Source organism: Pipistrellus kuhlii, unplaced genomic scaffold, assembly GCF_014108245.1.
Source record: "Pipistrellus kuhlii isolate mPipKuh1 unplaced genomic scaffold, mPipKuh1.p scaffold_m20_p_9, whole genome shotgun sequence".
In the NCBI taxonomy this organism is placed as follows: domain Eukaryota; kingdom Metazoa; phylum Chordata; class Mammalia; order Chiroptera; family Vespertilionidae; genus Pipistrellus; species Pipistrellus kuhlii.
The window spans coordinates 52,891,864-52,917,851 of NW_023425595.1; the positions used below are offsets into that span (position 1 = coordinate 52,891,864).

The 25,988-nt window shown below is 36.4% G+C and overlaps 1 protein-coding gene across 1 annotated transcript in view; it reads left to right on the top strand.

Annotated features, from left to right (window-relative positions):
• The window catches only part of CNTN5 (contactin 5), a 720,133-nt gene that overhangs the window by 136,731 nt on the left and 557,414 nt on the right, over positions 1-25,988 (top strand). The window contains exon 2 of the mRNA XM_036427705.2: positions 279-402. Within this exon, the coding sequence (XP_036283598.1) occupies positions 348-402 (55 nt within the window). The 5' untranslated portion in view covers positions 279-347. The remainder of the gene's footprint in view (positions 1-278; positions 403-25,988) is intronic.

Genomic DNA, 25,988 nt, shown 5'->3' on the forward strand with positions numbered 1-25,988 from the left:
CTCCATTAGAGCCTGATGTTTTTATTATGTGCAAGCAAGTATTCAATATAAATAAATGTGATAGGGAAATTTTATCACTTATCTCAAGTTCTTTGTGCTACACCTTAAGTTAATTCTAATAGAAATTGTATTATTGTTGTCAATATCCAAATATATATATTAATCTGACCTTAACTCTGAGAGCTATTTACCATTTTATTATGAGATTTTTAAATCAGGTTGCATTCTCCTTTTTGTTTACTTTCTGCGTTTTTGAAGATTGTTATCTATCTCAACAGGGCATTCTTTAATGAAGAAACGTTAGAGCTGCTTAACACACTGCATCACGGGAGATTCTAGTGAAGAACATGGCTTCCTCTTGGAAACTAATCCTGTTTCTGTCAGTCGCTGGGTGTCTTTCAGGTAAAAATCCTGCTTTCTGTATCAGATAATGAACATATATAAAAGCCTTCATTACATGTCTTCAGGTGTTCTTTTAAATATATTAGTATTCATTCTTTCAACAAAAGGAAAACAGCCCTTAAACCTTTGTTAGGTTGCAAAGAGTCATATATAACTCTTTAATAAGATACTTAGAAAAATGCTGTATACATGTTAATAAGATGAATAGCCACCTCATGTCATTGATTTTCACTTGTAATATAAATCATTGTTAGCCTCCAGAATATTTGGTAATATATATATTTATAATTTGTAGCAGGTAATTATAAAAAAATTTAATTATCATGCTAAATTTCACCATATAAAAGCAGAATCATGCTGGCTCTATTACACACACAATCATTTATGGGCATCTCTAACACTATTTTTTCATTGTCTTGGCTTCTCTAACTTTGTTTTGATCAATTTTATTGTTCTATATTTTAGATCTAAAGTGAGAAATTTTATTCTGCAAAAGTAGTTTATGGTTTTGGGGGAGTGATACTATCATAAAGCTAAGAATTAATATGCCAGAAGCTTTTTGTTTAAATTGAAGAATTTCTGCTGGGGCCGGTTTGGCTCAGTGGATAGAGCGTCTGCCTGTGGACTGAAAGGTCCCGGGTTTGATTCCGGTCAAGGGCATGTACCTTGGTTGCGGGCACATCTCCAGTAGTGGGTATGCAAGAGGCAGCTGGTCGATGTTTCTCTCTCATCGACGTTTCTAACTCTCTGTCTCTCTCAATTCCTCTCTGTGAAAAATCAATAAAATATATATATATTTTTAAATTGAAGAATTTCTATAAATTATATTGTAGTGATGATTACAATGCTATACATGTAACATTCCAGTGACTAGATTTAACTCAGTGGCTGTGACCTTTTATTAAGTACTACCAATGTAACTTCAACTACGTATGATGGGTGATTCTCTTTAAAGCCAACAAGTCATCCTCAGTTTAGGTTGGGCTCAAAACTTTGTTTGAAATTCAAAGGAATATGTTTATATACAGATATAAATATAGTATTTCAGTCATAATAAATGCATGTTAGATGTTTAAATGTACATATTTACATTCATTTCAGGCTTTTAAAATATAGATAAAACCTCTTTCATGTTGAAATACTAGTAATTAACTATAAAAACAACAAAAGAGTATTAATACATTGTTATTATATATGAGCACCATTTCTTCCAGGAAAATAATAAGTTTAAGAAGAGACATGAAAGGTAAGGTAAGACCTCTATAAAATGTTGATAGAGCAACTGTGAAAAATAAGTAAATACCTTTAGAGATATTTAAAGTTAAATGAAAACCCTTGTATATTAATATTATAGTTGCATAAAAAATAAAAAGAGACTTCAAACATTTTATCCTATTTAGGTTCTTTCTGTGCATTTTTATGATCTTCCCAGCTGATCTAGTCTATTTTTCTTCTACCTTTCCAACGTTATTTACCTTTTGTACTCCTAAACTAATTGAAGGGAATGAAGATAGGCTGTGAGATAAAATAAAGGATGCCTAGTTAGGTTTCAATTTTAATAAACAAGTTAATTTTTTTTTTAGTTTCAGTATGTTCCATGCAACATTTTATTTTATTAAAAATTTAAATGTAACGGGTGTCCAGTGTTTTTATTTATTAATCTGGCAATACTTGGAGGAAAGAGAGTACTGCTTTGTAAAATCACTCCAAAGCTTTATTTTCTTGTATTGGTCCAACATTATTTTCCCAGTCTATTTATCTGGGAGATAAATCTCAAAGGAGAGATTATCCTGTGGTTGTGCAAGATGAAAATATTTGCCCTGATAATTTCTATGCTTCCAACTCATAGGGGAACTAAAATGCTGTTCTTTTCATAGAGTAAAATGGCACATTTGAATGTAGGAATATGAATTTGAGTTTAGAGGTAAGTTACTACTTAAATATTGTAGACAAATCTGGTAAAAAGTTGAAAACAAATGACATTTCTCATTTTTATATGAAATTTGATTTTTAAGCACCTGTATTTAGTATTAAGTATCTATAAGTTATTTTAAAAAAAACCTGATTAATTTCTTCTCTGCTGTAGATATCTGTTTATAATTGATTAGATACTTGAAAGAATCCATTTTCAAGGATGATTATATTCAAAACTTTCCCTTTACCTTTATATTTTAATAAATTATTCTGGAGGTACAGAATAATTTACTTTTACTCCTGTTACTTGTTAATTCTTGCCTTCAATATTTACTTTATAATTTAGCATCTTATGCTGTAGATAGTTTTCTGTAGTTACTGCCTTTATTTATCTATGAGTGTCATATTAGAGGACCTGTTTAGCACATTGACTTGATTACTTCTACGAAAATGAGGGAAATGAAACTAAAGGGCATGAGCACATTTTATGTGTTGCTGCTCTTTGAACCAACAAAACCTATTAAAGAAATAAGAGATGGCTGTATCTCCAATTTGTTTTATTTATTTATTTATTTTAATTAATTAATTAATTAATTAATTTTTCATTGCTCTTTAGAGAGAGTAGAAGGGAGGCAGGGGGAGAAGAGAGAGAAATATATTGATGTGATAGAGGCACATCAATCGGTTGCCTCCCACAGAATCCCTAACCAAAGGTGGGAAGTGAACCCATAACCCACATATGTGCCCTTGACTGGGAATTGAACCTGAGATCCTTCAGTGCACAGGCCTATGTTCTAACCATTTAGTGATCCTGGCCAACGCTATTTTTTTCATTTATTAATGGATGGATTATCTTGGGTGTTTATAACTAGGAAACACAGCACTATGTTTAAAAATTGGCTGAGAGCCATAAAAGGCTGACAGATGTCACAGGAATATATTGTACAAACTCATATTAACAATGTACTCAATCAAAATAATGAGATACCACTGCATATATCAGAATGGCTAAGATTTAGAAAAACAAACCAGTAAAAACAATGCCAGTTGCTGGCGAGGATGCAGAAAACAGCAATGTTTACTTATTGCTGGAAGAAAAAGTAGTGCGGCCACTTTGGAAGGGGATTGCGCAATGCTTACAAAGCTAAACAGCCTTTCCAAATAATTAAACAATTGGACTCCTAGGCATGTACCTACCTGATTACATTTTATTTTTATACACACATTTTTATTGTGATAAGATACACATAATGTAAACTTTACAATTTTAACCATATTATGCGTATACTTCAGTGGAATAAGTACACAGTGTTGTCCAAACATCACCGCTGCTGTCTATCTCCAGAAAATTTCATCATCCAAAACAGAAACTGTGTACCCATTGAATACTAACTTCTTATCTTCCTCTTTCTCCCTTCCCTCCCCGCTCCGCTCACCACCAACTCCTGGTAACTTCTATTCTAGTACTTTGTACCTTTATTCTACTATTTGCCTCTTCTGGGTACCTTATATAAATGAAACGTCTGTGTCATATAGAAATCCTTCCAACATACCAGACAACATGAAGGTGAGACAAGAGAGCAATCCAGTTGCTCAGAAATGCGTGACCTCCTTCTTAGATAAGTGTATCTATATAGTTACTTTCCCCTGAGTTACTTTCACAGGTTTCTGAAATAAGCTGTATTGCTTTAAAAACACCAAATAACAGCAAAAACCATTTTTCTTATGCTTTGACCCTGTTTTCCACCATTGGGTTACATTTATTTTATTGGAGAGGTGACAGTTTTTTCTTCTGCCAAGAGGGTGATATAATATTGAACAGAGAATGCCTGTCATTGATAAGCTTACACGAATACTCTCCTTCTTCCTGGTGGCAGTTGTGTTAAATAGCACAGAGCTTTGTCACTGTCCGCTAGTGCTGCCTAAGAACTCTAAGAGGAAAATGAAAACAGAAGTGTTACAGAAAATAGGTACCCATAATAATAAGTCTGGCTGCCTACTGCAGGGGAGAAAGAGAAATGGATTATAGCTCCTCCACGATCATTTCTAAATTATGTACGTGCACATTGTATTGGTCCCTAGGAAGCCGTGATGATAATGAGCTTACCTCGGTGAAGGAAACCAAGCTGACTCTTATCAGCTTTGCACTGGCGGTATTAGACATGTAATTAATCAGAAGACAATTTAATTTTTCCTTGTCAGCAGGGGAGTGTCGCTTGAATTTAGTGAGGTTTATTTTGTTATTTTTATCTTAATGGCAAATAAAATGTTAAAAGTTATCTATAATTGTCTATTATTTCTGGAGTGATAAAAATCATAAATTAAAGAGGTAGATTCAGCATCCTAAAAAAATGATATCAAATACGTGTTCTCAATGTTCTTAGGGTTAAAAAAATAATTAACCAATTATGTTATTTCTCACATATAAAAAGTTATTTAAAATATTTTCCACTAAAATATTAGGTGCAGAGTAAGTGATAAGTATCATAATATTTTGTAACCCAGAAAGTGTCATAAAAGATACTTCGTGCTTCTTAAAGTAAACTGATTCTTGCTGACATTATTATTTTCAACAATGATAAATCTTTACCTTTACGGATGGGAAATTAATCATGCACATTGGTTCTCTTTGTTGTTATAAAATAATGCTCAAAGATTCATAATGTATTTAGTATTTATGAGAACTTGTGAACGAATGTTTACTACATTATTATTTTACTTTTAACTAGAGGCCCATTGCACAAAGATTTGTGCAATAGGCCTTCACCTGTCTGCCGGCACCAGTTTTCCTTCAGCACCCAGGACCCAGGACTTCACTCTGGCTGTGGCCTTCCATCTTGACTCTGGCTGGATTACCATTCCTGTAGCTCCCTCCACACACCCCCATCCTCCCCCTGATATCAGGCACCATCCCCCCCCTCACCCCTGGGCTGCTAAGAGCCTGCATACATCCTTCCCAGAGGCCCTGAGTAACTGGGGGTGGGGCCACCACCATCTTTGTTGGATTAATTTGCATATTCACTCCTGATTGGCTAGTGGGTGTTGTGAAGTGACGGTCAATTTGCATGTTCCCTTTTAATAGTGTAGATAATATGTTTTTATTGATTTCAGAGAGAGAGACAGACAGACAGGGAGAGATAGAAATATCAATGAGAGAAAATCATTGATCAGTCACCTCCTGCACACCCCTTACTACTGGGGATCAAGTCCACAACCAGGCATGTACCCTAACTGGGAATTGAACCATGACCTCCTAGTTCATAGATCAATGCTCAACCACGGAGCCACACAAGCCAAGCATAGTATTATTTTTTAAGCAGAGATAAATTTCAATCATAGTAATACAAATGAGAACTATGTCAATTTAAGGTGAAGACTGTTTTATAGCTAGCATGATCTTCTGGGGATCCATTAGTAATTTGAATCATTTGTCAGCAAGAACAGCTACTTTTCTATATCTCATTGCTTCAAATACAGGTCTTTTCTGCATCTAAAATGGAGAAATGGATACATTCATTGAGCACCCAAACAAGCTGAAAACAATTAGGATACAGAAGAAATGCAGGGAAAATTTTCTACTTTCCTTGGCTTTAAATAAATTTGTCAGGACTCAAATACCGAAAGTATATCATGTGTAAAATAAATCATGCATAATTAGTTGTGAAAATGAAAAATTGTTGTGTTGTATATTGTCTTTTGTATATTTTAGCTCTTTGGGAAAATCTTATTTGGCTAACCATCAATCAAGTTAACTACACATTTCTTTGCCAACTTTTATATTTGGTGATATTTATTTGATGTAGGTGTTAACAACAATATTTAACTTTTCTAGTATTTGGGAAAAAAATGCTTTCCATTCTAAATCTCACTGTAGTGTTGACACTGAAATTTGTCAGAGAACTCAGTTATTCCTAATAATGCTCTTATGATGGTGGCTGTGCTTTGGCATGATCTTTATTTCAGCATAGATTTAGAATATAGTGAACCATGATTATAAATAAATATACTTTTAAGTGATTACCTTTTCCTTCTTAGTACTTGCCTATTTTGTTATTATGATTCTTACTGGAGGCCCAGTGCACAAATCCATGTACCAGTGAGGTCTCTGCCTGGCATGTGGGATCAGGTGGAAATTAGCTCTCAGGCATCCCCTGAGGGGTCCCAGATTGTGAGAGGGTGTAGGCCAGGCCAAGGGACCCCACTGGTGCATGATTGGGGTCAGGGAGAGAAGCAAGAGGTTGGCTAGCTGGGGGGGAGGGAGTGGGGCACTGTGAGAGGGCTCCAGGGCGTGTCTAACCCATCTTGCTCAGTCCCAATTGGCCAGACCCCAGCAGGAAGCTAACCTACCAGTCAGAGCATTTGCCACCTTGGTGCACATCATAGCAACTATCGATAGTTGACTGATGGATTGTCTGCCACCTGGTGGTTAGTGCACATCATAGGGAGTGGTTGAGTGGCCTTAGCATATTATTAGCATATTATGCTTTGATTAGTTGAATGGATGACTGGACATTTAGCATTAAAGGCTTTTATTATATAGGATATCCATAAAATAAAATAGAATGCAAGACCATTTATTCTCTACAGAGACAATATCTGTTCTATTGATATTTCATACATAAGACTTTCTGTAGGTATGGGTGCCTATTTTTTTTAATGAAACAATTGCTTGATCCTTGTTTTCTGTTAAGAGAAGCATAAGTTATATTTCTGATTATAATAATTTCTGATCAGAAAACATCTAAAGAGGATGAATAATTTTTGGATTCTCTAACCTGATCATTCCATATTTTTTCAATGTCAAAACTCAGCTGAAGCTCCTTTGGACATAATGAAGTCCTAAATTAAAGAAGCAGTAATTATCCTATGTTAGTTCAGGGAATAGTAAAAGTGGCCAGTAAAATTTTGAAAGAAAGACAGAAGAAAATCAATAGGTGAAAAGAAAGTAAAGAAAGAGAAAATGAAGATGTGAAGTCTGTGAATCATCAGTGCCTTTGATCAGGCTGCTCAGGCCTCATATGTCCAATTTCCCCCAGAACGTAGGTCAGGCAGGTTTAGAGACTATCAAACTATAGCGGGAAGGCAAGGGAGGTTGGGGGCTGTAAGAGATGGACTAAAGGACTTGCAGGCATGCATATAAACATAACCAATGGATACAAGACACAGGGAAGGCGGAGTGCAAGTGAAGGCATATGGGGGGGCGGGTAAGAGGAGGCTGGGGGGAGGTCAAGAGGGGGGAAAAAAGACATATGTACTACTATTGTAATGCTTCAAACAATTATAAAAAAAAATAGAACTCCTTCTACTTGTGCCTCTCTGGTAATTCAGAGATGAAATAGTGAATGAAGCCTTTGCTAGAGCTATTATTGTTTAAAGCCTAAATTGAGAGAGAATATTTCACCTTGTCCTCTGGGTCCATATTGTTTCAGCTTAATCCCTGAAGGAATTGATTGATTTTGAAAATGAAATTAAGTGGAAATAAAAATGTAATATTCATCTCATTTTATGATTCAGTCTGACTTCTAAAAACAATCATAACTATGGATAAAAAATTTCAAATGGGAATGGCATATATAATTTGAAAAAAGTGTTGTATATTGGGGCGTTTTAAAAATAAAGTTCTTATTTCGAGTTCCAATGGCCTAATAAATTCTAAGTATCTTTTAACCCAATGAATTTACCTATTAATTTAACAAGTATTAATTCACTGCCTATTGTTTTAGTCACTAAAGATATAGCAATGAGTAAGAGCGACAAAATCTAGTTTCTTGAAGAACTCACATTTTAGGAGAAAAAAAAATAGACAACTTGGCAAGAAACACATTAATAAAAAGTCTGATAGGGATAATTTCCAAAAAGAATTTAAAAAAGAGATAGTAAATAACGTGTAAAGTGAAAGGGTATCAAGGTATTACTTTACATGGGATGATAAAAAAGATCACTCTGAATAAATATCTAAAGAAACACCTGCTCCCTTACTGGTTTGGCTCAGAAGATAGCGCATCAGCCTGCAGACTGAAGGATCTTGGATTTGATTCTTATCAAGGGCACTACCTTAGTTGCAGGATATTAGCCCTGGTTGGAGGCATGTGGGAGGCAACCAATTGATGTGTCTCTCTCACATCTGTGTTTCTCTCCATCTCTCCCTCTCCATTCAACTCTCTCTAAAAATGAATGGGGAAAAATATTCTCAGGTGAGGACTTAAAAAACAAAAAACAACAACAAAAAAACCCCAGGGAAAATAAACACCCGATTAAAATCAAGCCACATTAATATCTGGGATGAATTCTGCAGCAGAGGAAGACAAGGGTCAAAGTCTTCAAATGGGAACAGGCTTAATTGTATTTGAGGAAAAACTGAATAGAAGAAAGAAGAAGCTATAGGGATGAAGAAAATGTATAACAAGAAGAGTGATAGATAGGCAATGACCAGATCACATTTTAGGAAGATCACATTTTTTGCATTAAAACATGTTACAAGGTCATGTCAGATGTTTTATGAAAATAAATTGCAAAACTTGGCAAAGAATATAATCAGGAATGCCTGGCCAGTGAGGCTCAGTGTTTGAGTGTCAATTTCTGAGATCAGGATTCGATTCCCGGTCAGGGCACATGCTGGGATTGTAGTCTCAATCCTCAGTGCGGGGCATGCAGAAGTCAGCTGATCAATGATTCTCTCTGATAATTGATGTTTCTATCTCTTTCTCTCTCTCCCTTCCTCTCTGAAATCAATAAAAATATACTTTAAAAAAGAAATCATTTTTCATTTGCCAAATGAAAAGAACATAGATTAATTGAATGTAGCATCAGTATGGCATCAGTTGTTCTATTCATATTTTCTTATTCTTCTTGATTGAATTTTGGAGGATTGTATGCTTCTAGGAATTTATCATGTCGCCCAGGTGGTCCAGTTTTTGGCATATAGTTGTGCATAGTATTTTCTTACAATCCTTTGTATTTCTGTGTTATTAGTTGTTCTCCTCTTTGATTTCTGATTTTATTAATATGGGTTCTCTCTCTTTTTCTTGGTGAGTCAGGCTCATGGTTTGTCAATGTTGTTTATTTTTTTCAAAGAACCAGTTCTTGGTTTCATTGATCTTTTGTATCATTTTTTATATCTATGTCATTTATCTCCACTCTGATCTTCATTATTTCCTGCTTACTCTGCAATTTGTTTAGTTTTCTTTTCCTAGTTCTTTTAGATGTAGGGTTAGATTGTTTATATGAGATATTTCTTACTGGAGGTAGGCCTGAAATGCCATGAATTTCTCTCTCAGGACTGCTTTCACTGTGTCTCATAGATTTTGAGTTGCTATGTGTTTATTTTTATTTATCTCCATGTAGCTTTTAATTTCTTCTTTGATCTCATTGTTAACCCATTCATAATTTAATAACATATTATTTAGCTTCCATCTGCCTGAGTATTTTTCAGTTTTTTTGTTGTTTTGTTCATTTCATACCACTGTGGTCAGATAAGATACTTGCTATGATTTGATTTCAATCTTCTTAAATGTATTGAGACTTGTTTTGTGTCCTAATATGTGGTTTACCCCAGAAAATGTTCCATGTGCACTTGAAAGGAACATTCTATGTTGCCACTCTGAAGATATAAATTAAATCATTCTGATCTAGTGTGTCACATTAGGCTGCTGTTTCCTTGTTGATTTTCTGTCTGGAAGATCTACCCACTGATGTCAATAGGATGTTAAAATCCCCTACTATGATTGTATTACTGTCAATCTCTCCCTTTATGTCCATCAGAATTTGCTCTATATATCTAGGTGCTTCTATGTTGGGTGCCTAAATGTTTACACAGATTATATCCTCTTATTTAATTGTTCCCTTTACCATTATTCAGTGTCTTTTTTGTCTGTTACTATAGTCTTTGTTTTAAATTCTATTTTGTCTGATATAAGTATTGCTATTCCATCTTTTATTTTGTTTATTTTCATTTGCATGGAATATTTTTTTTCTCTTTACTTTTATTCTGCGTGTATTTTTCATTCTGAAATGGATATCTTATAATCAGCATATATATGGCCTTGCTTCCTTTCAGCTATTTTATGTCTTTTGATTGGAGCATTTAAGCCACTTACATTTAAAGTTACTATTGATAACTTTATTTTTTGCCATTTTGTTATTTATACCTCTGTTCCCCCTGTCTCTGTTTTATTATTATTATTATTATTATTATTATTATTATTATTTCATTTTCTCTTCCTAAAGGATTCACTTTAACTTTTCTTGCAATACTGATTTGGTGGTAATAAACTCCTTTAGCTTTCTTAGGGGGAAATGAGGGGTCTAGGAAGTTCTTTATTTCAATTTTAAATGATAGCCTTGCTGGATAATAAATCTTGATTGCAGTTTCTTGCTTTTTATTACTTTGAATATTTCAGGACAGTCCCTTCTGGCCTGAAGTGTTTTTATTAAGAAATCTGCTGATATGCTAACGGGACCTAACCATCCTTGTAGGTAACTAACCATCTTTCTCTTGCTTTATATAAGATTCTCTGTTTGTCTTTAACTTTTGTCATTTTAATTGTACTATGTCTTGGTGTGGTCCTCTTCTGAGCTTGTATATGTGTAATTTCTATTCTTCACCAAGTTCTCAATCCCTTGCTCACACTCTTCTCCTCCTGGTACCTTTATCATACAGAAAATTATTATGCTGATATTGTCTCATATGTTCCTTAGGCTTTCTTTTTTTAAATCCTTTTTTTTTTTTTTTTTAGAAATTTTGTTCTTTTGCTTTTGTGCTTAGTATTATCTTGTCCTCTAAACTGTACAATTACTACCTTTAAATAGCTATTTTTTTTCATATATAAGAAGATTAGAATTATTCTAAAAAATATAAAGGGGCAAATCAAAGTACATAAGAGTAGGAGGTAGAATTAATTTGCTTAAAAAAAACTTTTCTAATCAGTAATAATTGCTCAGTGACAGAATTAACTCTATCTCAAGAGAGTATGTCAGTCCTCTATAAAGAAATTTCAGTATAAAGTAATGATTATAATGTAAAAATAATTGTATCTTCAAAGAGCTTTCTCAGTCAGAAGGTAGATGATATAGTTTTCCCCCCTCTAATCCTTAGATCTATGATTCTGTTAGTTGGATTTTAAGGAATATTTATAAGTTTTTAATTGTTTATGGATTTTATGTTTAACTAGAGGCCCAGTGCACTAAATTCCTGCACTGGGGGGGTGAGGGGTGTCCTTCAGCCCAGCCTGCACCCTCTCCAATCTGGGACCCCTCTGACATCCCTCTCATAATCTGGGACTGCTGGCACCTAACCACTTGCCTGCCTGGCTGCCTGATTGCCCCTAACCACCTCCCCTGCTGGCATGATTGATACCCAACTGATCCCCTGCCAGCCTGATCACCCCCAACTGCCCTACCCAGCAGGCCTGGTTCCCTTCAACCACCCTCCTCTGCAGGCCTGGTTGCTCTCAACTGCCCTCTCCTGCTTGCCATCTTGTGACAATGTGGGGTGGCCATCTTGTGATGACATGGGGGCTGCCATCTTGTGATGATGTGGGTGTGGCCATCTTGTGACATGAGGGTGTGTGTGTCACTTTGTATATTACCTCTTTATTATATAGGATAATAGAGTATGCTTAATTATAAAGAATATACCAACCAACAGAAAGGTGACATATTATAGGTAGAAGAACTGAGAATGGAAACAATGGGTTGGAGATTAGAAACAATATATGGATACATGTAATAGTATTGACATTTCTTTGATAAGAGGACTTAAGAGGAGGCAAGAAGATGATTTTGTCTGCTGTTTTGAGCCGGCATGTGGGAGAAAAGTGAAGCCAGCAATAGAAATAAATACCAAAAAAGGAGATTAGTTTGAAATTAAAGATGGAAAAAATGGTAATATATTAAATTTAAGAAATGGTTATCAATTCATTGAGGAGGAAATTAAAATGCAAAAGTCCTGGCTGGTGTGGCTAAGTTGATTGGAGAGTTATCCAGTGCACCGAAAGGTCACTGGTTTGATTCCCAGTCAGGGAACATACTTAGGCTGTGGGTTTCCTGGTCAGGATTTGTGCAGGAGGCAAATATATCATTCTCTCTCTCTCTCTCTCTCTCTCTCTCTCTCTCTCTCTCTCTCTCTCTCTCTCTCTCTCTCTCTCTTAAATCAATTTTTTTAAAAGCATGCCCTTGGGTGGGGATTGAAAAAAGAAAGTAGAATTTGTGTGTTTTTTTCTTTGTGAAAAATAAATTAGCAAGAATCTAATCTTATTTGGAGTCCATCTGAGGAGATTTATTTTTTTCAGTAATAAAATAGACCTGATTATAAAGTGGTCTTTTCATGAACTCAGGTGATATTCTGTGAAGCTATTCTGCTTGGTCTAAACCTTGTTTTAAATATAGTTTCCTAATAAATTATTCCTTTCAGAATGCAAAATAGCACATTGAATAACAATGGCTTAGAATTAGGAGAGCTGTGTACTAATTTTAGCTTTGGTGCAAACTGTTGAACTTTGGGCAAGCTACCATTTCTTTCTCTGTTAACCAATGGTTTAGACTGTTATTTAAAATCCTCTCCCACATGCTTAGATATAGAGACAGTAAAGCAACAAGCAGATTGTCAAATTTCAGCGGGGAGGGGAGGAGGATCTGGGGGAGATAATAGATCAACCAAAGGACTTGTATACATGCATATCAGTACAACCAATGGACATAAAACTCTGGGGAGGGAGGGGATGTGTGGGAGGGAGGGAGGCAAAAAAAAAATCAATAAAATATGTAAAAATAAATAAATAAATAAATAAATAAATAAATGGTTTAAAAAAAAAAGAGAGAGAGAGAGAGAGAAGTGTCTCAGAGTACATCGAGTTCTCAATAATAAATGGAGTTTAACCAGGTGAAAAAAAATAAAATAAAATTCTCTCCCACATGCTAGTATTACTTTTTAATTATCTCAGAAGTTTTAATAAAGCCTCAAAGATGAGAATACACATGAAATGACCCAATATTTGAAAACACAGTGCTAGACACTAGAAGATGTCAAATACAGCCCAGCTTAAAAAAAAAATCAGAGAATTGAAAATTTAAAGAAGGTTAAGGGAAGTGAAAAGAGAAGTCATCGCACTATATAAAGCTGATGGAAGTGGATTGAGTTTTCTTTTCTCTTCCAGGAGAGGAAAGAAAGAGGACACTTCCCTCAAACCAAGACATAAAGCTCTAGAGGAAAGCCTTATGTCAATAGCAATGTCCTCTGGAAGAAAAATCCTGACTCTCATTCCCCCAGTAAATGCTTGCTAGGCTACAGAAACTTGGATGTCCATAAGAGAGAGTGTTGGAGCAGAACCTGGTGGAAAGATCTTGGGAGGGTGCACGTAGAAACTAATTCCTGCTTATTTATTTATTTGTTTTGTTTGTTTGTTTGTTTATTGTCACAAATTTGATTAATTATCCTTAAAGGCTGAATGAGATTAAAATGTCACAAAGGATAGGACAAACTCCCGCCTTGGGAAGGGGAAAGGGTTGTGGACTTTCTGGGATCGGATAGAAGTTGATTCTGCAGAGGGAGCCGGGCCTGAGCCAATGCCACCTGACCTCAGAAGTGACCTCGGAATTAAAAAATGAGGGCCAGTTCCTAGAGGCTCACAGAGAGGCAGGAGCATAAGATATTAGTGAAGGATGAGATTGCTCTATCCAGGATCAGGGCAGCATGATAGATTATAAAAGCCTCCAAAGAACCATCCGGCTTAGCCCACTGGAGAGTTAGTATCTGGTGGATAGCCCTGACAGTCCACTAAGCAGTGACAGTCCACTAAGCCTTGCAACCTTTGTGTTTCCAACGGCATCTGAAAAAGTCATCAGGAGAAGGCAGGGGAGGAAAAAATAAAAGCTGCTTTGCCCTATCACAGGTCCCTTAGCCACAGGACAAACCTGATTTGGGAAGAGGAGAAGTATGGGACTAAAGTTTCGGTATGGGGAGGGCTGAATGCTGGATACACCAGTATTCTAAAAGTCAGCCACTCTTTATCAGCCAAAACAGGCCTGTTCCAATACCTTAAAGAATATAATAAACTTGGGACCATCGGGAGCAGGAGAAGGGAAATCTGACAGGAAATATTTAAAGGCAGTAATTAGAGAAAAATAAAAATGTTCGGTCCCTATTATAACTAAGTTAAATGTTCTCTTCTTATTGACATATAACATCCAAGTAGCCTTTCACTGGTATTATTTTTTTCTATAAAAATGTGTTGAATATTACTAAGTCAGGCAGTATCCTGAATACTGTAGGGAGACGAGGGAGAAGGTGGGGAGGAGGGAGCAGAGGAAAAGATCACCCTGCATAGTCTTCAGTCACAGAGTTTGCAGACATTTAGACTGGTAAACAAATCTTAAACTAAAATATGGTTGTAGAAAGTACCTTATACGAACCATATTTTCATTAGAGATCTTTTTTGCACCCTCTACTGGCTAATTTATTAAATAATTCATGCCGAAGAGCTACAGGAAAAGGCAGGGTTTGAGTGGATGGTGAGGTATTGAGTGTATTTGAATAGGTGGAAAGAAAAGTGCATTAAAGCAGAGAGAAGCACAGTGTATTTTGCAGAGAGCCCAAGCTCTGCCGGCTTATATTTTTGGCACATTTCAGAGATATTTGCTCAATTTCCCTCCCTTTTCCCCAAGCACTTACATTACATAACCATATGCTCTAAGTGGACTGCACATTTAGGAAATAAATTGAGAGCATATGACTTGCAGAGCTACAAATGATTAATCTTAATGTTTGGAGAAAGCATGGAATCCAGAACAAATAGATGTTTTACTAAAATAATGTGCAGAAGTTATGCAATGTAGGTTTTTACTAGGCATTTTGCTGTAACTTATGATAATACAGTAGTTTGTTATTATGTTATGATTATCATTGAATTAAGAAACATGAGTAGCAGATGATTTTTTTCTATTTTGAGAGAAAATGTAGAAAAGTATATTCTTAGAGTGATAAATAACAAATAGAATGTTTAACATAGCTTATGGGAATATCACATGATAACTGCCATAGACATATATTCAAAGCAGTGTTTGGACAATATTTCAGTTGTTGCTTCTAAAATATTAAAAGACAATCCTGCATTTTTTGAAAACTTTTATAGTGAGGAACTGTCTCCCAAAGGTTTCCATTGTGTTCATTTATTTATTTTTTTTACTTTAAAAAAATATATATTTTATTGATTTTTCACAGAGAGGAAGGGAGAGGGATAGATAGCCAGAAACATCGATGAGAGAGAATCATCGACCAGCTGCCTCCTGCACACCCCCTACCGGGGATGTGCCCGCAACCAATGTACATGCCCTTGACCGGAATCAAACCTGGGACCCTTCAGTCCGCAGACCGACGCTCTACCACTGAGCCAAACCGGCTTCGGCAATTGTGTTAATTTATTATTGAGTATGGCTAATAGCCATATCACAAAATTAATCTTTTGAAATAGGTCTGAGGATTATTTATCAGCACTGAAGACATTTGTAAGAAATATATGCTTTCTGCATTGTGTTCTATACTGAGTTCCTCAAACAATTTCTCAGTTTACAACTACAGTATGTACTCCCTGGACGTCACCAATATGTTCTTGTAGCTGTGCAAAAGATGGATAGCAAAAGCAATTTTACCGTAAGCTAACTGGTATAAACAAGGCTAAGTTTCTACAGAATCTCATTAAGGTTATAATGAAATAGTGTTGAATGAAACAATTTTATTTAAGGACCTGCTATATTACCTTTAAAAATGAATATTTAAATGATTCTCTTTGTTCTCTCTCTTGGGGAAAAATATATTCAGGTACTTTAGGTCTGATCCTTGTATTGCCTGAATATTCAGACACCCCATAAAGAACTGCACCACTTTTCCATGTTTTAGTCGCATTGGCCTTGCTTATTACTCTTATACCCAGCAGAGGTCATCTCACATATGGCAGGGTCCGGGAGGGCCTATGTTAATGTGCAGAAGTTATGCAATGTAGGTTTTACTAAGTTTTTACAATGTAAGTTATTAGCCCATAAGACAACAACCCAGCAGTTGTCTTATGGGCTAATGGATGATCTCTATTCAACTCTAAAAATTGGGAGAATCTAGGGTGGCAAAAACCACATCATATGACACAGTGAAACAGGTCTCACTACAGACCCTCATGGTAGCAGCAGGCCTACCTGTGTTGGGGGCTACATCACTGGAACGAGTTTCTGCAATGTGATTAGACTTTCTTAAAATGAGTAATTGTCACAGTTGTTGGTATGGAAAAGTAATTAATTACATGAACTAATTATAGTTTTTCCTCAAGTACATGTAGGTTTAACTTATTTTTTTTAGAACTTAAAATAGCAATATTGTTTGTGTCTTGAAAGGTAGTGTGCTGTTTGGGGCCAGGATTACAGGGTAGACATGCCATTCACAGAATGTGGGAAATGTTGGTGAAACTAAAACATGGGTGGAACAAAAGCCTATCTAATAAAGAGGGGTATACTAATTGACTGCCCCACCCTCAAAGATGGCAGCACCCACAGGCACAAGATGGTGAAGATGGTGCCGCCAAATCCCCTTAGCCCTGCCAGGGTGGCAGGCATGTGGCAGGGAGTCCCCCAGTCCCTTCCACCCCCTAGCTGCCCAGGGCCGCCCAAGATTCAGGCCAGTTGAGACTTACATTGCTGACAGTGGCAACAGCAGGGTTGTGATGGGAAGTTGCTTCCCACCTCTGAGGGATCCCAGAATGGGAGAAGGGGAAGGCTGGGCTAAGGGATCCCCCTCCAGTGCATGAATTTTAATGCACCAGGCCTCTAGTGTAAACATAACCAGTGTCTTCATCTAAGGGAATGATTTTGAAGGGTCAACTTTAAAGTGAATAACTTCTTGGTAGAGGGAAAGGCTTAATAAACACCATCTGCTTAAAGACTAGGATCAGAGTAAACCAGACAAACATAGTCATACCACCTGTGATTTTGTAGTTTCAGAGGAAATCGCCATGAATACGATGCAGAACTGCAATAATTTGGAAAAGTGATAAGTGAGAATATTTAAATCTTTTGATTATTTTCAACTGAGAATTTATTAAATTCTAACCTAATCATTCATATTCATGTATTCAACATTCTAATCCACCAAAACCAGAAAAAAAAATACCTCATTAGAAAAAGAATCTCAAATAAAGAACATGTACATTTAGAATATTAAAACACTCATATTGCCTTAAATAATTGTTGTAATGGAAAGTAAGTCAGAGGTAATTGTAGCAATATCTTGTCTGGAGTGGATTTCTCACATGTTAATTATTATGCATCAATAAATTATTGTATTTTTAAAATATTTGAAAAATATATTTGAATAAAAAGTAATAATTTGAACATAGATGCTTTCATTTTAATATCAACTTAAAGGTTAATTATTATTACTCTCCAGTCAAATATATATGAAACAAATTCCATGTCTCCAGCATTGAGATAGAATCAGTGGGACACAATTATTACAGAAATATAAAACAGGCTTCCTTCCTGATGGTATTCTTAACATATTCTTGCATGGGGGATAAAGTTAATGAGTAGAAAAATAAATGTGAATAATAGAAGATAAACCATAATTTAGAGAATTTACACACTATATAAGTGATCAAGGAAGGGTGTTTTATAAAAAAGCAATTAGGGAGAGAGTATTGGGTCTATAGCCATTCCTTTAAAGATAAATTTGAGTTATTAAGGAGGAAAGATCACCTGTGTGAAGGTAAATATCATGAGCAGAGAGATACACGTCTATAGTCAGTGGAAAGAGTATATGAGCTCAGAGGAGAGTAGTTTGAGATGATTTTAGGAGGCGAGTGCTAATTACCTTATTGATCATTTATTCTCTAAAATAACAGAGTATTCTGTAAAATATTATAACATTAGGAATGCTAGTGCTGTGGTGTATATAATGCGTGGTATGCATTAAGAGAAAGGTATTCAAAACTTATTTTTCAAAATGCTCATAAAAAGCTCTAAGGTCTGACTGTGAAATCATGTTGCAGATTTAGTATAACCTAGACAACACTTATTTCCTGAACATTTTTCCTGGTGGCAGCTATTCTTGGTAGACTTTTGCTCTTATCTCTGACTCTTCCCTGATTTCTCTCGTTTTCTTCAGCTTCAGCCAGAATAGTGTCTAGACTGACTATCAAATAAGTCATACACATTCCCACATCCACCACGTGGCACATTTCATTCCACCCTTCTTCCTCACGTGCCTGTCTCCTATTTTATTCTGTCTATTCAATTCTTATTCTTTTTCAAGAATTTTGATTATCATTCAGGTAAATCTTCTCCTAAATCATCCAACCCAGAGTCCTATTTCCTTCTTTCAAACCCATTGACTGAATAGCATGCACAATTCATTTGGCACAAATAATATACTCTTATAAAATATTTTGTGTTACCTTGATACCTATAATACTTATTTAAGGCAGGCTAATTACTGGGAAACCACAGACTATCCCAGTGACTTAACCATATCAAGTTTATTTTTCATTCAGGTTACCATCCCATCCATGTTGTTGTTGGAGGTTTATAAGGGGAAGGAGGAGGGAATTAAAGGGCCCGTATTCCTTTACCTAGTGGCTAGTGGCTTTGCAGCGTGTCTTAGGGTCTGGGGATCTTCCAGGGAATTTTGGCCATCTGGGTTGCCTGTGTCCAAATATGATTGTGTAGGGAATTTAACTTACTGCAAAGTCTTCAGCTTTTACTCTGAATTAAACATGCTGCCATGAAGGATTGTGTCAAGGAAGGAAGGCAATTAAGCTATGTTTTAAAAGGAACTCCGGAAGTAAGCAGGGGAGAGTAAGGAGGCTAATACAGAAGGCCTGGTAAGAAGTGATGGTGGTTTAGAACAGCGTGGTAACAGAGGAGATGGTGATGGTTTCAGGATATATTTTTAAATGACAGCCAAGAACATGTCCCAGTGGTTTGCATGGGCTGTGTGAGTGATAAAAAGGGAATCAAGGTTAATAGAGATGACAACAACTAGAATATCACACTGGCATTCGAAAAATAAGTTTAAAGAAAGAATCAATTTTAAAAATTGTTTGTTTGTTTTTTCCCTACTTACAACTTAACTTAAATACCTCTCTGACTTCTAGCCCTATATTTTCTTGTATCAATGGGAATATTTTTTCTTCCATCAAAACCCTGAAACCCAAATGCATACTTGAGATATTTATGGATTAAGAGCATAAATATTTTTGATCTTTTCTTATAATATGCCCTTGATTGTTAGAATGCACAAAGGATACATAATCAAAAAAAGCTTTATGTTACAGGAGAACAAGGTACTTAAGACGTAAACATTGAATGTAAACCCTTGTCACTAGTCTGAAAGGCACTGTCAGTTTTTAGTGTATCTGTCCCACACTGGGGACCCCTGTCAGTGCAATTGCCACCTTTAACTAACTGCCTTTATTAAAAGAAAATATTATCATGTGGCCACAGGAGCATGATATAACAGAATACTATTTATTTCTTTCTCTTGTCGCCACTATCTTCATTATGAGGGGGGGGGGGATTCTATAACTGTGCTTACAGGCACTAATTAATTTGATCTGAAGCAGATTTTAAAAATAGAAAAGACTTTTATAGATATGCACAAAACTAAGTTAAAGTTGTAGGGAGATCTGGGGGAGATAAGAGATCAATCAAAGGACTTGTATACATGCATATAAGTACAACCAATGGACACAAAACTCTGGGGAGGGGGGGTACGCATGGGAGGGGGGGCAATGTTAAAATATGTACACAGATAATAATTTAATTTTAAAAAAGTAAAAAAAAATAAAAAGTTACAAATTTCTAGAAAGGAAAAAAAAAAAGTTAAAGTTTTCCTATATTTTTGTTCTGTCAACAAAACCCGGCCATCTAAAAGGTCTTATCGGGTCACTGTTTTTCACCTCGGATGTTCTTCTCCCTTCCCTATGTTTACAAATGATCTGGACCAGAATATACAACTTCTGTCACATCCCCAGGATTTGGATTATGTCCACCCATACGTTTTAGCATTCTCCTGAATCTCTCTTCTATCCCCAGCATAATGACAAGATGAGGTCAAGGACTAGTGTGTACGCACAGGGCGAAGAGCATTCTCTTTCATGTACAGAGATTGTGGAATGAGTAAGAATACTTATCTCCAGGGTTGGTTCCATTGAAACAGAATTTCTCACAGAAGTAGCTGATGATTTAATTGCTACCCAAACCTGATTGTTGTTCTACCTAGAATAGTCTCTCTCTTTTTATTATTTTATTTTATGCATAACATATTCAGTACAATGGCATAGTTTTCGTTGGATTCAGTGGGCAATTTCGCTTTACTGTGAAGAAACACTCTCGTTTCAGTCTTACCATGACCCGGCCTCGTTCACTCTCGTGGCAGTGCAGGAGGCAGCGTTTATTTTATTTGCTGCGAGGCTTTGACGGGGAACAGCTTTCCCGGAGTGGAGTGCTGCTTTGGTTGGTGACTTTTATCATTAAGTGCAGCCGCGTGAAAAGCTGCAGATAATGCAGACAAGTGAGGCTTTCACACTCTGCCAGTCTGGGGGATGCTGCTGATGTCTGGACAAAGCTTATCCTCAGAACGTAGCCTCGGCCTGTTTTCTTCGTGTTCAGGTCCTTATGCGAGTTCATATCATTCGGTTGTTCCTCGTCTGTGCAGTGTCGAGAAGAGCATTGCACGTCAGGAGCAAGGAAAGGTTAACGCTTGCACTCCGCCCACCATATAATGGGACATCATGGGGGAGTGGGTGTGCCGAGGCCTGCTCTGACTGTCTGAACTCTTAACTTGGAGCACAACTGTGAAAAGAAGTGCTTTAGTTGCAGTGCAATAGGGAGCAGCAATTTTGCCCAGCAAAAAGCTGTAGGTGGTTAACAATGGCTTGCCACACTGCTGTTAATGGTAGCACTTTAGATTCTTACAACCCTGTCAGTGGTAACATTTAAACTCAGCAACAACAATGTAGAAGGTGGAACTTTCACTCAGTCAAAAAGACTCAGGTGTGGTTATCTTCCCTTTCCAGTTGATTTTGATAAGACACATAGGTGATAATGTGGGTTATTGTCATTACTATCCTCATCAAATCACAGGACATTAAGTTAATATTGACTGGAAAAAGTTGTAGAAGTTTCCTTAGTACCAACGATTTCCACACATATAAAATAAGTAAATTCTGTAGGAAAATAATTAAACCTCTCATTTTAAAAAGTGCTAATTTGCCTTAACCGGTTTGTCTCAGTGGATTGAGGATTGGCCTGCGAACTGAAGGGTCCCAGGTTCGATTCTGGTCAAAAGCATGTACCTTGGTTGTGAGCACATCCCCAGTAGGGGGTGTGCAGGAGGCAGCTGATCCATGTTTCTCTCTCATCGATGTTTCTCGCTATCCCTCTTCCTTCCTCTCTGTAAAAAATCAAGAAAGTCTATATTTTTTAAAATGTTAATTTAAAAAATTAGTGAAAATAAGTAGAGTGGAATTTTGAAAAGCAGTCTATCTCTGGCCCATGTGGCTCAGTTGGCTGAGTGTCCTCCCATACACCCAGAAGTTGCTGGTTCAATTCCCAGTCAGGTCACATGCCCAGATTGCTTGCAAGCTGCATCCCCAGTAAGAGACATACAGGAGGCAGCTGATGGATTTATCTCTCATTGATGTTTCTCCCTCTCCCTTCCTTCCTCTCTAAAATCAATAAAATCATATTTTAAAAAGGAAAGAAAGTCAATCTGTGGAAGAGCAAAACTGAATATATAACACAACTCAGGACTATATGGTAAGCTATAGAGTAAATGGTAAATGCATGAATTACCAATCTTCTAAATAAAAATAACAACACAGAGGTTGTGCCCGTGATGCTGTGAATGTCAGTTTCTAAAGAGTCACTGAATTTCTTTTTTTTTTCCTTTCAAATATATCCTACACTGTATATATACTCTGTTAATTGCAGATGATGTCGTACGTTTCATCAGTAAAATCAGTAAATATTTAACTTTATGATGCATTGCATCCCTGAAAAGGGTCTTAGGCATTTTAAAACCCTTCTGCTAACGGTGTGGACCTGGACCAGCCACCCCAATATCACCTAGGTCCTAGGAGCGTGTTAGAAATGCAGGATATCACCCCCAGCCTGCTGACTCGGAGTCTGCATTTTAAGATCTCAGGCACATTTTAAAGCTTGAGAAGCAGTGATCTGAATGATCAGGAAGAAGCCTTGGTGAAAACTTCAAACTTCTTCCAGGGCCCAGGCATCACAAGCAGAATCAGAGCTTTTGCAGGACAGGTCAAGGAAGCTGTTGATGAATCAGGCCAGAGTCCTTTGTTTAACATTTTGGAGCCACTTCAGGACTTCTTTTGAATTTCTTGAGATCACCCATTTCCTGAATGTGAGATGTTGCCTTGTACCAAAAGAGAGCATTAGGACATCATCCTTGAAGTAATCTGGAATCCCACTAAGGAACTGAACTCAATCATGGACTAGCCTGTAGTTAGAACAGTACCATCTAGGAGGTTTTCCTGGAAACTCAGAGAGAATTAGAAATTTATTTTGTCATAGATGCAATGTAAACAACAGATCACAGCAAACTAACCAAGACTTATCTCTTGTATGAATCTTTCATTTAATATACATTCATTCATCCAAGCAAGATTTTTTTTTTAAACATCCCATAAAACAAGAAAAATTACGGATTTGGGGAAATTCTTTAGCTTTTAATAGGCATGATTCTAAAGAAGTCTGAAGCAAATTATCTTAAAGCCAAGCAAGGTATTCTTGTATGTCTTTGTTTCAGAACTTAAATTAACATGGCATGCTTATTAGTACACTTATGAACCATGGGGATAGGCAGTTCATAAACATGCAGGGGAAAGAAAAGGTTCCTTCCCATTGCATTTTTGTTGTTGTTGTTGTTAGTGGATAGCTAATTCTGTAGAATTTCCCTGCTGGAGTGCTAGAAGTCGACTGCTTGTCTTCCTATTGATTTACAAAGCACAAATTGTTCTTTGGTGGGGAAGCACCAGCTCATCGATGTAAAGGGGATTCTGTTTGTCAAACTGTAAAACTAAAGATGTCCATTAGGCATAAATATTCGAACTTTTATAAATGGATGTCATGGAAATCACAAGTATATTATGTGGAAATAGTCATGTGTATAAAACTAATATAATTGAAAAGTGATTACATGCTCTGGTCTGTTATTGATTCTATTTATTATACATGAGAAGACTCCTTCAACCAATAATTGGCAGGGAAAATAAATAGCACTCAGCCTTTTAGATAAGCTTTCTTTATATATATCAAATTTCAGATTATATTCACATTAAAGTATCCTTTTTTAGGCCTCAAATGCATAATGAATTAGAGTTGAGAACTGGTTTCCATCTAAAGACGTTCCTATGGTTCAAAAGGGCATATTTTTTAAAGTACCTGTAGTATGATTCACTTAAGTAACAAGCTAATTTAACATCTACTGTCAGATGTAGGCAGATATAAAATGAGTTGCATGCCCTAGCTGGTTTGGCTATAGCATCAGCCTGTGGACTGAAGGGTCCCCGGTTCGATTCTTGTCAAGAGCACATGCCTGGCTTGTGGACTTGATCCCCAGTAGGGGGCGTGCAGTAGACAGCCAATCAATGAGTCTCATCATTGATGTTTCTGTCTCTCTCTCCCTCTCTCTTCTTCTCTGAAATCAATAAAAATATATTTTAAATCAATCAATCAATCACTCAATCAATAAAATAGTTCCATGAACTAACCCTTCTTAGCTCTGGAGCCCCTATCTTCCTTTGTAGTAAGTACAATAATTATTCCAACCAAATTAGTAGTTAAATTTAGTCCACCCCAGTAATATGTTAAATCACTTCAGATTTGAATAATCTTTAGAGATTTGCAAAATTCAACTATTTCTTTTTCCCCCTTCCTGTTGCTAATGCTATACATACTTCCAAAAGTCATCAAGCTCACTCAAAATGGTGGCAAAGAGAGCAGCACCTTAGTAGAGTCTCTGTTTATGTTTGGGACTCCGTAAGGGATTCCAGTGGTTGTTTGGTTAGTTGGTACTTCTTTACCTGCTGGTAATAAATCACAAACTGCCGGGTCTGATTTCTGGAACTGGTTGGATCCAAGTGCTTTCTTTCAGAAGCTTGGCTTTCTCTGTTCAGACATCTTATTCTGGCTCTTCGGCATGGCACCTTTAGTGTTTCTCAATTGTCCAGCTGGACCCCTCTAGCCTCCTTTCTCATACATCCTGTGCGGAAATGACCACCCCTTCACCACACCTTCAGTGAGTGATCTGCTCTACAGTTTTGTGGGAACTTTTCTCTTGTGGATGCCTTATGGTGGGGTGGGCAGGGGAGAGGTCACCAGCCAGGACTGGAGCCTCTGTCTTTACCTCTGCTGGCTGTCTGGCCCAGTGACCCCTTGATGGTACACCTCTGTTCTTCAGGACCTGGAGCTCCCTTCATCTCTTTCTGCTTGCTGTGACCATATGCCCTCTCTTTCTGGTATTCACCCACAATTCTGAGACACTCTGGTGTGTCTGGAGATTTTATTGGTTGCAAGAGTCCATAGAAGGAACATGATGCTAGTCTTTCTTACTACCAGCCTCCCCTGCACATGGTGGGAGTTCTATGAAGAACCATAATTTCAGACTCTCCAGTTTTTGCTCTCTAAAACTCTACCCATGCAACTCCTGTTCTGCAGGCCCTTTTCATACCATTTGTGTGTGTTTCAGAAAGCTTTTTTGATTCTTTGAAACCGCAGTTAAAGATTGGGAAAGTGTGTCCTTTAGAAAGAAGTTTCTTTTAAATTTAGAATCCAAACAACAGAGGGATCAAAAGTCCAGCACTTTCTTTTTAGCACTCAGATGGGAAGGGACAGTTAATAAACTAGAGGAGAAGGAAAGGGTATGTGTAGGTGACACTTCACATTATCATGTTATATATGTGGTCATAAAATATTGTTAGTGTTATTATGGAACTTTATGGCTTTCATAGTAGGGAACAATTCATATTTTAATATACATAAGAAACATGATTTTTACTGACATCCAATGATATATTTCATTTTCATTCATGATAAATAGTAGTCAATTTTTAAAATGCTATAAAACTCAAAACTATTCCTGGGATAGATAGATATATATATATATATATATATATATATATATATATATATATATATGTATGTATATATATATATATATATATATATATATATACCTTTAATAGTGCTTTTTATTAATCAAATAATATTAGGTAAATTACATATGATTAAGTTATGAGAGGTAGCATTTAAGAAAGTTATAATTATGAGTCAGTTTCATTTCTTCAAATCTGTTTTGGAAATGCTATACATAGGTGGTTAAGGGTTTCGAAGCAACAAAGCCTTGTATCCTCATAAATATAGACTGTGACTAAGATAAATGTCTTTACATCTCAATTTGTCATTTTGATACTTTTTATGTAAATAAGGTATCTGCATTTTGAAGGCATTGAGAGAATTGTGTTGTTGTTGGTTTTTTTTTTGTGGTTTGGGTTTGTTTGTTTGTTTGTTTAGATGAGGTTTTTAAAATGCCTCCAGTTTCATAGGCTGGATATCAACATGTAACTTTAGAAGAGAACACTTTTCTGCCTGATTCCCAGTCAGGGTATTTG